Source organism: Bombina bombina, chromosome 7 (genome assembly GCF_027579735.1).
Source record: "Bombina bombina isolate aBomBom1 chromosome 7, aBomBom1.pri, whole genome shotgun sequence".
Classification (NCBI taxonomy): domain Eukaryota; kingdom Metazoa; phylum Chordata; class Amphibia; order Anura; family Bombinatoridae; genus Bombina; species Bombina bombina.
Window position 1 is genome coordinate 292,695,346 of NC_069505.1, and position 14,863 is coordinate 292,710,208.

A 14,863-nucleotide genomic window follows, 5' to 3' on the forward strand; every position below is an offset into this window, starting at 1 on the left:
TTTGCTCGTTTTCATCTCAGACCTCTACAACTGAGCATGCTCAGACAATGGAATGGAGATTATGCAAATTTGTCTCCTCAAATAGATCTGGATCAGGAGACAAGGGACTCTTTGGTGGTGGTTGTAGGATCATCTGTCCCAAGGGACGTGCTTCCGCAGACCCTCATGGGTGATGGTGATAACGGACGCCAGCCTGATAGGATGGGGTGCAGTCTGGAACTCCCTGAAGGCTCAGGGTGTGTGGACTCAGTTGGAGTCTCTACTTCCCATCAATATTCTGGAGTTGAGAGCAATATTCAATGCGCTTCAGGCTTGGCCTCCGTTGGCTTTACGTCAATCATCAGGGAGGAACAAAGAGTTCCTTAGCGATGACAGAAGTATCCAAGATAATTCAGTGGGCAGAAGCTCACTCTTGTTATCTGTCGGCAATCTACATCCCAGGAGTGGACAACTGGGAGGCGGATTTTTTGAGCAGACAGACATTTCATCCGGGGGGAATGGGATCTCCATCCGGAGGTCTTTGCCAACCTGATTCTCAGATGGGGCAGGCCGGAGCTGGATCTTATGGCGTCTTGCCAGAATGCCAAGCTTCCGAGATACGGATCAAGGGATCCTCAGCCCGAACTGATAGATGCCTTGGTAATTCAACCTAGCTTATGTGTTCCCGCCGTTTGACTCGAGCAATCACCCGGGAAAGGAAAGCAAACAGGAGAGGGCTTTGGTGATCCTCTTCGCTCCTGCGTGGCCTCGCAGGACGTGGTATGCCGATCTGGTGGACATGTCATCCCTGCCACCGTGGAAGCTTCCATTGAGGCAGGACCTTCTCATTCAGGGACCCTACCATCATTCGAATCCAATTGCTCTGCAGCTGACTGCCTGGAGATTGAACGCTTGATTTTATCTAAGCGAGGGTTCTCTGATTTGGTCATTGATACCTTGATTCAGGCATGTAAGCCTGTTACTAGAAAGATTTACCATAAGATATGGCGTAAATATCTTAATTGGTGCGAATCCAAGGGCTACTCATGGAGTAAGATTAGGATTCCTAGGATTTTATCCTTTCTCCAAGAAGGATTGGAAAAAGGGTTGTCAGAAAGTTCCTTAAAAGGGACAGATTTGTGCTCTATTTTGCTACACAAACGTCTGGCAGATGTTACGGATGTTCCGGATGTTCAATCTTTTTGTCAGGCTCTGACTAGAATCAGGCCTGTGTTTAGACCAATTGCTCCTCCTTGGAGTTTAAATTTAGTTCTTAATGTTCAAGGGGTTCCGTTTGAACCTATGCATTCCATAGATATTAAGTCATCTTGGAAAGTTTGGTTTTTGGTTGCCATTTCTTCGGCTCGCAGAGTTTCTGAGCTTTCTGCATTACAATGTGATTCTTCTTACCTTATTTTTCATTCTGATAAGGTAGTGTTACGTTTGAAACTTGGGTTTCTTCCTAATTTGTTTCCAACAAAAATATTAATCAGGAGATTGTTCCTTCATTGTGTCCTAATCCTCCTAAGAAGGAGCATCTGTTACATAATTTGGACATAGTCCGTGCTCTGAAGTTTTACTTGCAGGCGATTAAGGAATTTCGTCAATCATCTTCATTATTTGTTGTCTTTTGTGGGAAACGTAGGGGTCAGAAAGCTACGGCTACCTCTCTTTCTTTTTGGCTGAAGAGTATCAGCTGTTTGGCATATGAGACTGCTGGACAGCAGCCTTCTGAACGAATTACAGCTCATTCCACTAGGGCTGTGGCTTCCTCATGGGCATTTAAAAATGATGCTTCTGTTGAACAGATTTGCAAGGCTGCAACTTGGTCATCTCTTCACACTTTTTCCAAATTTGATACTTTTGCCTCGTCAGAGGCTGTTTTTGGGAGAAAGGTTCTTCAAGCAGTGGTGCCTTCCGTTTAGGTTCCTGTCTTGTCCCTCCATTTCATCCGTGTCCTATAGCTTTGGTATTGTATCCCATAAGGATGAAATCCGTGAACTCGTCATAGCTTGTAAAAGAAAAGGAAATTTATGCTTACCTGATAAATTTATTTCTTTTACGATATGATGAGTCCACGGCCCACCCTGTTCTTTTCTAAGACAGGTCTTTATTTTTGTTAAACTTCAGTCACCTCTGCACCTTGGCTTTTCTTTTCTCTTCCTAACTTCGGTCGAATGACTGGAGTGGGAGGGAAGGGAGGAGCTATATATACAGCTCTGCTGTGGTGCTCTTTGCCTCCTCCTGCTGACCAGAAGGCGATATCCCATAAGGATGAAATCCGTGGACTCGTCATATCGTAAAAGAAATAAATTTATCAGGTAAGCATAAATTTCCTTTTTTTTGTAGACAACCCAAAGTATTGATCTAGACCCATTTTGGTATATTTCATGCCACCATTTCACCGGCAAATGCCATCAAATAAAAAAGGTTTCTCAATTAAATTTACAAACAGCTTGTGCAATCATGGCACAAATTGTTGTAAATGCTTCTCTGGGATCCCCCTTGGTAAGAAATAGACATATGGCTTTGTCATTGCTTTTTGGTAATTAGAAGGCCGCTGCACACCACACTTGTATTATGTCCAGCAGTGAAGGGGTTAATTAGGTAGCTTGTAGGGTTAATTGTAGCTTTAGTGTAAAGATCAGCCTCCCTGACACATCCCACCCTTTCTGCCAGTACTAAAATTGTCTTTAATTTTAGTACTGGCAGACTTTCTGACAGTACTTAAGATGGGGGTGACAATTGTGGGGTGGGGGAGGGAAGAGAGATATATTTATATATTATTTTCTGTAGTGTAGCTGCCCCCCTCATTACCCTCCCCAGATCTCTTTCCCTCAAAGCATCCCCCTTATTGCCCTTCCTCCCTCCATCTCACTTGCCGGCTCTTATTTATTTTATGTCTCTGCTGTGTAGCGGCCCTGTCTTCTCCAGTGATGGGCCACCCACCCGCCTCCCTCCTTACGCTCCCACCCACCAACAATCGGCACCAATGCTGCAAATCTATTTGAGCAGTGCCCCAACTCCTGGAGCATGCAGAAATAGTGTGATCGCTATTTTGAGCGAGATTGCGGCAGAGAGAAGCCCAGGGGTACATTGCGGGTTCTTAAGGGCATAGTGGCCAGCGTCCTACAGGGTACAACGCTGGTAGTTAAGGGGTTAAGATCGGTGAAGAGAAGAGCAGCAGCAGAGGGAAGAAATGCTTCTGAGCTGAATACAGCTGGTGCTAGACTGCACATATGATGGCCCTGATTGGCTCAGCAGCCGTGTTCAGCTCCAGGACAATATATTGCTTGTCTGCCGCGGTATTTAACCCCTCTGCTAGTACTCTGCAAACAATAGTATAGCAGGAAATTAATCTAGCACAGGGAGTGTCTAGTCCAAAATAAATGTTCATGATTCAGATAGGGCATGTCGTTTTAAACAACTTTCCAATTTACTTTTAGCACCAAATTTGCTTTGTTCTCTTGGTATTCTTAGTTGAAAGCTAAACCTAAAAAGGTTCATATGCTAATTTTTTAGACCTTGAAGGCCGCCTCTAATCTGAAGGCATTTTGTCAGTTTTTCACCACTAGAGGGTGTTAGTTCCTGTGTGTCATATAGATAACGTTCTCATGTACGTGGAGTTACCTAGGAGTGAGCACTGATTGGCTAAAATGCAAGTCTGTTAAAAGAACTGAAATGAGGGAAGTCTGCAGAGGCTTAGCTACAAGGCAATTACAGAGGTAAAACATCTATTATAGCTGCGTTGGCTATGCAAAACTGGGGAATGAGCAATAAAGGGTTGATCTATATTTTAAAACAATAAAAATTACGATCCCTTTAATGCCCCCTTAAAAAGCCACAAATTTATTACAAAAAAAACAAAATCAGTGCAATGATATTACCTTTTGTGTCTTAACAATTTGGACATGCTGGTAAAGGACCAACCGCATCCTTCAAAGTCACAGATGAAAGGTCTCTCACCTACAAAAAAAAAGGAGCGTTTACAATAAATTCATACATCTGACCCCATCACCTGGTCAACACAAAAAAGCAGATTTGGTTTAATCTTTGTCCTATAAACTCAAAAGCTTGAAGGTTTCAAATGTCTGAGAACGTGACAACAAGCAGATGCACTCAGGACAAATGTACGCACCTGTGTGACTGCGCAGATGAATTTTAAGCCGGCAAGCCTTATCGTACTGTTTGTTGCAGCCAGGAAAATTGCAGACAAACTGCTCCTGCTCACGCACATGCGCTCTGTGGTGTGAGAATAATGCAGTGACCGTAATGAAGGTTTTGTCACAGCCTAGACAAACAGAAAACAATATAAGTAACAAGCAGGGATATCTATGTTACAATAAATGAGAGCGATAAAGAAACTTGCAAAGAGCTATTCTGATGATATTCTGTCAGCAGCTGCAGCACTGTAGGAACATAATACAAGATGTAAAAGCTTTAATCAGGCTAAAACAGCAGACAATGTAAGTTTTTTTTCATAGTATATATCAGCAAACAGCCACAGGAAAACATTACCACAGCAATAAGGTTACAGAATGGCCCCTTGTCTACATTATTTGCTATAACAAAGTCTCCAGTAGATTTGTCTCGTCTGATGCCTTTATCCAGAGGCATAATATAAAAATAAGCTTGTGCACTGCTGTAAGCAATAACTGTAGCATTTTCCAACATATTTAAAAAGGGACAGTTTTTAACACACAAAGGGATTAAACACTTTAAAGGGACATTGTACACTATATCTTTCTTTACATAAATGTTTTGTAGATCTATTTTTATAGCCCATCTGGGTTTTTTGTTTTTTTTAAACAATGTATATTTTTGCTTATTTTTTATTTACCACTGGGCTGATTTTCAGACTCCAAACCAATTCTCAAAAGTATCAGATGTAGACTGAAATCTACAGATCCCTGCATATGAAAATACTCATTACACAAAAAGGAGCTGCAGGAAAGGGGAAGTGTCAGCTCTTGTTTTCTCAGCCCATTTCACTGGGTGTCGCAGCCTAACCTCATTAACAGTGCTAAACTGGGAGCTTCTACTACATTTTTAAAAGGTTTTATACTGGATCTTTAGATCAGTATCTGTGCAGGTTCTTAAGCAATGTCTATTACATGTAGTTATATAAAAAAAATTAGTGTACACTGTTCCTATAAGTGTAAAACCCTGACCAGGAGCCACAGGCACAGCAGCTCCTAAGCTGAACAAAGTCAGTGATTGTCAGGGTCATGTGACTGCTGCTATCAATTGGCTGACTAACTGTTTGCTTCTGGGGACAAGCAGTTCTATGTGGCAGCCCAGCATGATTTTATTCTTGTGTTTAACCCCTTGTTGGGGAGCTAGAAAGTAAAACGATATGCCAACGAGTAACAGCGTGTCATTTTTGCAATACAATATTTACGCATCCAGTATGCATGTCAGTTAAAGAGGAAATCATTTTTTTTTAAATGAGTCAGTATAGTGCAGGGGTCGACAAATCAGGAGCCAGTAACATTTAGAAGCTAGACAGTGGTATTTGTAAATAGATCAGCGCTGCGGAATCTGTTGGTGGTAAATAACAACAATAATGATAAATCTGCCCCAAGGCAGAACATGCAGTGATCTGAGATGTCATCGCAGAAAATGCAGCATGTCTGCAGAAAGAACAGGACACAAACAGGAACTGTTAGCTCTTTAACTTTGCAGTGCTGCTCCACATTAGGCTATTCTCTTCAAACAGAGCTGTTCTCTGGCTGCACAGTGAAAGTATTTTTTTATTAATCGGTTTATCCAGAGCAAAGTGCTGTTAGAAGTTAAAGGGACACTCAATCAAAACTTTTCAATTTGCTTCCATTAACAAAATGCGCACAGTCTTCTTATATTTAAATTTTTTAAGTCACCAGCTCCTACTGAGCATGTGCAGGAATAAGCGTGTATGCATTTGTGAATGGCTGATTGCTGTCACATGGTACGTGTAAGCATTGGTGATTGGCTGATGGCTGTCACATGGTGCAGTGGCAGTGGAAAAAGACATAACTTAAAATTGTCAGAAAAAAAAATCTACTACTCATTTGAAGTTCAGACTAAGTGCTATTGCGTTGTCTTGTTATCTTGCATTTGTTGATTATGCAAATCTACTGTGTTGACTGGTCCTTTAACAGTCAAATATGCAGTAGTGCTTTTATTGACTGGCTCTTAGAGATTGTTTCAAGCCCGTCCCCTAGCCTTTCACAGTTTGCAAAGCTGTTTTTTTCTGAATATAAAACGTTTGTATGAGCAATGTACGTTTTTTTATTACTACAGGTGGCCCTCGTTTTACAACGGTTCAATTTACACCGTTTCAGAATAACAACCTTTTTTTCCCAGTCATGTGACTGCTATTGAAAAGCATTGCGAAGCAGTGCATTTATTAAAATAGCCAGTAGGTGGAGCTGTCCGCTTGTGTTGCAGCAAAGCCAAGCAAGCTGAAATTAATCAGTTTAATCAGACCTGAGCTATCGAGCAGATTTCAAAGGAACAAGATCTTCCTGTCTACAAATCAGTCCAGATTGGAATGCATAGAAAGAACTGTTTGCAGAAAAGTGCAAGTGAAGTCTGTGTTGTGTGATTTTATTAGGTTTATAATGCTGTTTAGCAAATGTTTTTGTTCATTTAACTTAACCCTTTGAGGGCTAAGCACTTTCCCACCTGGGTGCTAAGGTGATTGAAATTTTTTTTTTTTTACTTTTATAGATTTTTCAGATCCAAGACTTAGACCATTGGAAAGGTTAGGCGATTACCTTTCCAATGGTGGGTCTTGGGGGGTCTGTAGTTGCTTAGATGCCTGAGATACAGACGTCTAAGCAGCATGCCCCCTTTCCCTATACTTTGTATTGTTAATAGTTAATAAAGTTGCGCGGTGACGTCATCACGCAAAACGTGAAGCCCCGGTGATGCCCGTCACTATGTAGGCCCGATCGCTGGGGTAGGAGCGGGTGGGAGTCCCCATATCTTCCTTAATGTGGGAGAGTGCTAGCGACGGCTCTGAGCCGTCGTTAGCACCAGAGTGGGAAACTCTGCGATGGCTCAGAGCTGTCGTTAGCACTCAAGGGGTTAAAGTTTAATTATACATTCTGTGTTGTGCAATGATTTTATTAGGTTTATAATGCTGTTTAGCATTTAAAGTCTTCATTTCAAAGCATTAAAAATAATGTATTAGGTGTTACTTATGATAATTTTGAGAGGGGCCTGGAACCTAACTCCCTCACTTCAGATTGACTTACATTATAAACTGGGTTTCAATTTACAACGGTTTCGATTTACAACCATTCCTCCTGGAACCTAACCCACGGCGTAAACTGAGGGCTACCTGTACTTCTATGTTAGACTATGTCTGCAGCTAATTTGCAATGCAATTTTCAACTATTGCACTATATTATAAAACTTGAAATATTGCTTAATTCTCCAGTTGCACATTGCAATTGAACTGGTGCTTTAGTGTAACTGCCTATTTTAAAATATAGTTTTATTTAAAAATGGACCTGCAGAAAAAAATTCTAAAAAAAAAAAATCTCATTGCAGAAAGTGAAAAAGTGTTCTGCCTCTGGGCTGTATGCAGAATAACCCAAAGTTAGGTGGTAGGGGTAAAATTCTAGGAGCCAGTGGCTCCCAGGTTTGTTGCGTCCTGGTATAGTGCACCGATGGGGATGCTATTTGTTCCCTGAATCTCCGCCCTTGCTGTCAAACAGTGATGTCATCAATGCCTAATTTTAGCCCAAAACTTTACTGTCTACTCGACAGTGCAGTAGGATCTCATTCTATGCTGCCCACGGCAACAAAAGCCAGAGTATAACAGGTAAGCTAAGGGTGTTTAGTGTCTGACTATAAAAGTGACAAACTGAAGAGCACTGACTAAAAATAGCAAGTGCCAGAGATGTGTTTATGGGGGGGGGGGGGAGGAGAGAGAAACCTAAAAATGTCCTGTGATTCAGGCAGAGCATACAATTTACTACTATTGTCTAATGTCCATTCTCATGTTATTCTTTGTTGAGGAGATACCTAGGTCTCTCTGGAGCACTACATGGCAGGAAATAGTGCTGCCCTCTAGTGCTCTTGCACATGGATAACATTCTTGCAGAACTGCTGTCATATAGATTTCCAGACATGGACAGGCTCCTGAGCTTACATCTCTGATTTTCAACAAAAGATACCAAAAAACAAAAAAAAATTGTAATAGAAGTAAAATTAGAAGTGGTTTAAAATTGCATGCTTTATCTGAACAACATTTTTAGGTTTCATATCCCTTTAAAAGACCAGGCTTCACCATTGATTTACAAGCGGCACTCAGCCACAAAACACAAGCGCAAGCAAGCAACGGCGCTCGGCCACAAAACACAGGCGCAAGCAAGCAGCTATAAAAACAGTGTTTTTAAAAGATTTTATAATTCAGTCACTAATAAGCTGTAATCAGCTACTCTCGCACATAGCTCTAAAGCTTAGAGCTATCTAAATGATGAAATATTTATTTTCACTTGTGTCGATCATACAATTTTAAACATCTTTCCAATTTACTTCCATCAAATGTTCTTCTTGGTTTCCATTGTTTAAGGAGCAGCAATGAACTACTGGGAGCTAGCTGAACATATGACAAGAGGCCTATATGAGCAGCTAGCTCAAAGTAGCGCATCACTTCTGAGCATACCTATGTATGCTTTTCAAAAAAGATTAGAGTGAAGAAAGAAATGTGTATGTTCTATTTGAATCGTGATCATCTAATTACTACTGTCCCTTTAAAACATTCCTGTCCCAACTTCAGAACACCAAGAGAATAGGGCGGCAACCAGTGTTAATTTCGTCGACTAAAACTAGACTAAAATGAGCATAAAACTAAATAAATTCTGATGACTAAAATTCAACTAAAATGGCATTTTAGTCTAAAGACTGACTAAAACTAAATCAAAATGGCATTTTAGTCAAAAGACTGACAAACTAAATCAGTTTGATGTCAAAATTAACACTTTATGCAATTTGTTATAATCAATCCAGGCTGTCTGCTGCGACTTGCTGCATGTGATCAAGGCTCTAGTTTGGGGCCGAAACGTTATGCTTTTTACACATTAAAGTGGTGATTTTTTGAATCTCTTGTGCTGGCTGTTTATGTGGTGGGTTACCACGGATCACCGCCGGATTAATTCTCACTGCATTTGACATTGTTTGGATTTCTGGCCGAGCACTGAGTGGTTGTTACTGTTGGCGAGTGCTGATCTACATACATACTTTTTTTTATTTTTTTTTATTTAGAGGTTTATTTTGGTACATAATAAAAATTAAAGTATATAATAAAAACAAAAACCCGTCAACAGCACAAATAACTGTTTATCAATAACAGGACAAAGCCTTACACATTTATCTATGCAGTACATATAATCCGCAATAGCAAGCAATCCGCTAATAAATTGTGCAAACAGATAATAGTGCACATCAATTCAAATAACCTCCATCAATCTAGGGGCTAGGTGTAAATAAGCTCAGCACTATATCATGCAAAGCATAGTCCCAAATCAACTGATTTAATATAAACAAATCCAAATAATGACTCTTATTTTATTTCTGGGTTGCACATAAGCCAGGAGTAGTTGTAAATGTATACTGTCCTGAAAAAGTAGATGTCTGTAGACCAGGGCTCGACAAACCCAGGAGCCACTGTGGCTCCTAGAATTTTAACCCTGGCTCCTAACTTTTTGGCGTTATTCTCCATATGTCTATATAAAAATCCCACTGTCTGGCTCCTAAAAATCTATCTGGCTCCTAAATATTCTTACCGGCTCCTAATTTTTAAACAGATTTGTCAAGCACTGCTGTAGACGTCCTTTAGGCTAAGGGCATAACCATAATACACAATACCATGTGCAGGAGCTCAGTGGAGTGAAGCAGCTTGTGCTGTGCACAGACCAACTAATCAATGAGATTCGTTGACAACTATTTTCATTATCGATTAGTTGTTGCAGCTCTACAAGAGAACAAAGCAAATTTGACAATAGAAGTAAATTGGAAAGTTGTTGAAAATCGCTACTCTATCTAAAATGTTTAATATGGTCTTAACTGTCCCTTTAACAAAACTCATTGATGAACCTCAATTACCCTACCCCCCCCCCCCATGCAAAATGAAAACATTGTAATTTCAACCATGGAGCTGGTATTACACAAGTTAAATGAGTCATTCTCAGGGGCAATCTGTTAGTGTCTGGGCCCTATCACTCCTGCTGAAAGTCTTTCCCAATAATCCACAAATTGTTTAAAACCAATGTGTTACCAACCAGCTCTTTAGTACTCAGTGACCTTAAAGGGATAGTAAACCCCCCCAAAAAAAATTTATGATTCAGATAGAACATACAATTTTAAATAAACTTTCCAATTTAATTCTATTATAACATTGTCATTCTCTTGTTATCCATTGCTAAAGGGACAGCATTACACTACTGACAGGAAGCTAAAAATATCTATTTAGCCAATCACAAGAGACAAATGTGTGCATGCACCAACAGCAGCTCCCACTAGTGAAGGATATGTGCGTATTCATTTTTTAACAAGGGATACTAAGAACAAAGCACATTTAAAAATAGAAGTGAATTCAAAAGTGTCTTAAGATGACATGCAAGTTTAAATTTTTACTTAAAGTGTCAGTAAACATTAAAAATAATGCTATATAATTCTGCACATAGTGCAGAATTATATAACATTATATTAGCGCAAACGTTTTAAAACAAAATTTCCCCTTTGAATTTTAAAACAAACCTGCTGTTTTACAGACCCGCTCTCTGTGATCTTCTGAGCGGGTCTGTTTTTTTCAAACAGCGCATCTGGCCAGCTGTATAGTCACAGCCCGGCCCGACCGCGCCATAGCACTAAGTGCAGCTTGATCCTGCTCTGTCAGACAGCAGGAGCAAGCTGCACTTAGTCTTATGGCGCGGTCGGACCGGGCTGTGACTATACAGCTGGCCCGATGCGCTATTTGAAAAAAAACAGACCCGCTCAGAAGATCAGAGAGCGGGTCTGTAAAACAGCAGGTTTTTTTAAAATTCAAAGGGGAAATTTTGTTTTAAAACGTTTGCGCTAATATAATGTTATATAATTCTGCACTATGTGCAGAATTATAGAACATTATTTTTAAGGTTTACTGTCCCTTTAAAAAGGGACAGTCTGCACCAGAATTTTATTGTTTAAAAAGATAGATAATTCATGTATTACCCATTCCCCAGTTTTATATAACCAATACGGTAATATTAATACTACACGTTTTACCTCTGAGATTACCTTGAATCTAAGACTCTGCAGACTGCCCACTTATTTCAGTTCGTTTGACAGACTTGATTTAGCTAATCAGTGCTGACTCAAACAACTCCACTGGAATGAGGACAATGGTATCTACATGGCACACACGAACTAGCACTTTCTAGCTGTGAAAAATTGTCAAAATGCACTGATATAAGATTCAGCCTTCAAGGGTTTAGAAATTATCATGAGCCTACCTAGGTTTAGCTTTCAAAGAACAAGAGAAAGCAAATTTGATAGTTGTTTAAAATTGAATGCCCTATCTGAATCATGAAAGTTACATATAAATGCCTACATAAATACCAGGCACAAATATGTTTTCATAGTAAATATTAGCCTAAATTTTTTTTTTTTCCTTAGGTGTCTAAATATGTGTTTTACTTTCTGTAAAGTACTTTAGTTTCTCTTTAGCATTGCCATGTTGAAACCAAGGTTGCGCTTTCTAACTTCTTCTTAGGACAGATTTGTATAGGTAAGGTTTACAAACAGAGGTTGTGTGAAATATAGCAATGTTAAGAAGACTTTAAACCAGGTAGTTACTTTAAAGTGATGTTAAATCCTGTTCGTTAAATGCTAGGATTGACCATTGGAACAAATAAAAGGGGACTGAGTCATGATGTATAAAATACTTCATGCTGAAAGTTCCTTTATTTGTTTGAAGCGTTCGCCGCACTGAGCTGCTCAGACAAAACGCTATTTTGTTGAGGTGACTGTTCCACCTTTTAGCCAATAGTCATGGGGGCTATCCGGCTTTGCGTCGGCTGGACCACACGGCTATTGGCTAAGAGGTGAAACCGTCACCTCTCAGCAAAATAGCATTTTGTATGAGCAGCTCAGTGCGATGAACTCTTCAAATAAAGGAACTTTGAGTCATGATGTATAAAATACTTCATGCTGAAAGTCCCCTTTTATTTGTTCCAATGGTCAATCCTAGTGTTTCACAAACACTAGGATTTACCATCACTTTAATATTGATAAACTACATTGTGCCAAAAAGTTAGGTAAAGAGCGCTAAAATATAGTTTATCCAGCTGCAGCTCAGTTAATCTCCTCTGAAAGTAACTAGTAGTTTTCACATTGAAACTACATTGCGTCAACTGATATCTTAGCAGTTCCTAATTGCCCTCAACACAAGAGATCCGATAAGGAAAAAAAAAAAAAAAAAACTAGGTTACCACAAACACACAACAGGCACACAAAGCTTTATAGCCACTAATATCAATTGTAAAGCTCACGGTTTTTAGAGTTTAAAGAAACTAAATACATTTCATGCACCTCTCTAAAATGAGAGGTGCTGCCATATTAGTCTTTAAGTTACACTGCAGGCATCTGAAGGAGACCTACTGCACATCCAACACTAAATACAGCGCATGCACCTCCCGCTTAGTCATGGTGCTGACATATTGGTACCTAGGTTGCACTGCAGGTATGTGAAGGAGAGTTACTGCACATTATACACTAAATACATCTCATGCATCTCCTGCTAATCATGGTGCTGACATATTGGTACCTAGGTCACATTGCAGGTATGTGAAGGAGAGTTACTGCATATTATATACATCTCATGCACCTCCCTATTATAGGTGTTGCTATTATGGTACCTACTTTACACTGCAGGAAACTGACAGCATGTGCACAAACATCAGCACAGGGATGCAGTGAAAGCAAGAGGTCAACTTACTGCACATAAACATTTATTACAATGGTTAAGCGTTTAATGTTCCCTTAAAATAATGTCCACTTGCTGGAATTTCACATTTTTAACATATACCTCACTCTCAGATGTACAGCTAGAGGGCCTTTGTGTTATTTCTGTCATATTGAAATTGTTCCTCGTGAGATCATCAGCCCTAAACACAGCAATCTCTAACAGTGCCGCATACCTGCAGCAGAAACCAAAAAATATTAGTGGATAATACAACTTTCAATTACAGAGAAAATGAACTCTGCTAGTTTTGACAAGATAAATATTTGCATTAAAAAGAAAAATCTTATTCCAGAAAACAGACACCTGTGCATAAACAATTGAGAAAACAAAAATAAAATAGTTATAATTTCCAAGTATTCCACTGCGCACATCCCAGGAAACATACCAGGAAATTCACATGTATAGGGTCTCTCTGGTTCAAAGTGCGTCCTTTGGTGGGCACCCAACTTGGTTGCAGTGGGAAAGGACTCTCCGCAGGTGTCACAGCGGAACATGTTCTCCTGCTCATGGGCTTTCAGGTGAGCCTTGAGGTTGTAGACAGTGGTGAAGCTCTTGCTGCAGCCAGTCACTGTGCAGGAGAAGGGCCGCTGCTTGTCATGAGACTGTAGGTGCCGCTTGAGTTTGTACAGGGTGGTGAAGGACCACCCACAGCTATCCACTGTGCACTTGAATGGGCGCTGGCCCTCAGTGTGGCTGAGCAGGTGAACCTTGAGCTGCTGCTTGCGGTTGAACGCCTTGGCACAGTCAGGCTCAGGGCAGTGGTACACCAGAAGCACCCCCTTCCTGGCCAGGCCCAGTGCCTCCCCTAGATTCACCTGCAGCTCCCCAATCTCCTCCACCAGGAAGCTGGCCACCTGCTCGTCTCCCATGTCCCCATCTGCAGGGGCCCGCAACACTACATCATTTCTCAGCTCCACATCCTCATCCCCTGTGTCCTCAAGTACCTCCTCATCATCCCTTGTGTCCCTCAGCACCAAGTCCCCAGAGTCATTCAGCACATGAGCCCTTGTGCTGCCCCTCCGTGCCATACTTCCGACCCCAGTGCCTCCCATCACAATGTCCCTTTCTTCAGTGTCGCCCATCACCATGCCCCCTTCCTCTGCGGCTGTCAGAACCATGTCCTCCTCTGTGCGGCCTCTTATCACTACATTCTCATTCACAGGAGCCCACCGCACCAGGCCCCCGTCTCTATGGCCCCTCAGTACCAATCCTCGGTTACCTGTGTCCCTTAGCTCGGTGCTTTCAGAGTCACCTAAGGCCTCAGTTCCGCTAAACTGGGCCGGGGGACTCGGGGGCTGGGGGTCTTCTCGCCTCCCCAGGGTCAGCAGCCCATTCTCCAGCCTCACCGTCACGTAAGTCCCCAGCTGCGAGCTCGGGTCAGGCCCAGACGAATGCTCTGACCCCCGGGGCCCGCTCTCCTGGGCAAGGTTAAGCACCATAAAGACTGGCGGGCCGCTCCCCTGTTCTGTGTACGGCCTGGGCCTCTCCTCACCCACCGGAGTTTCCGCAACAAGCCGGATTCCGCCATCTTGCTGCCGCTGAGCCGTCGGCCCCTGCATTTCCATCTTGGTATCCCTGTAGAAAATAGTGCGCGCGGAAGAATACAGCAACATAGGGTCGTGAATGCATCCGCCTCAGAGTTGTTGCGTTGCAACACGTGACTGGTACTATTTTCCTATAGTTTGTGATTTAATTTTGCAGAAGTTTGTAAGTAACTCATTCTTATAACTGTAGTATTAATAAAGTAATCATATTAACTAATTAAAGTAATGATAGCAACAGTAGTATTAATAAAGTAATCATATTAACAATAATAATAATAAAGTAATCATATTAACTAATTAAAGTTATGATAGTAACAGTAGTATTAATAAAGTAATCATATTA

At 41.1% G+C, this 14,863-nt stretch overlaps 1 protein-coding gene across 1 annotated transcript in view; it reads right to left on the reverse strand.

Moving 5' to 3' along the window:
* LOC128666328 (zinc finger protein ZXDC) overlaps positions 1 to 14,545 on the reverse strand; it is a 29,232-nt gene extending 14,687 nt beyond the window's left edge. Inside the window, exons 1-3 of the mRNA XM_053720848.1 lie at positions 13,362 to 14,545; positions 4,118 to 4,270; positions 3,867 to 3,945 (exon numbers count right to left, since the gene is read on the reverse strand). Coding sequence (XP_053576823.1) covers positions 3,867 to 3,945; positions 4,118 to 4,270; positions 13,362 to 14,541 — 1,412 coding nt within the window. The 5' untranslated portion in view covers positions 14,542 to 14,545. The remainder of the gene's footprint in view (positions 1 to 3,866; positions 3,946 to 4,117; positions 4,271 to 13,361) is intronic.
* Between the last annotated feature and the right edge of the window lie 318 nt (positions 14,546 to 14,863).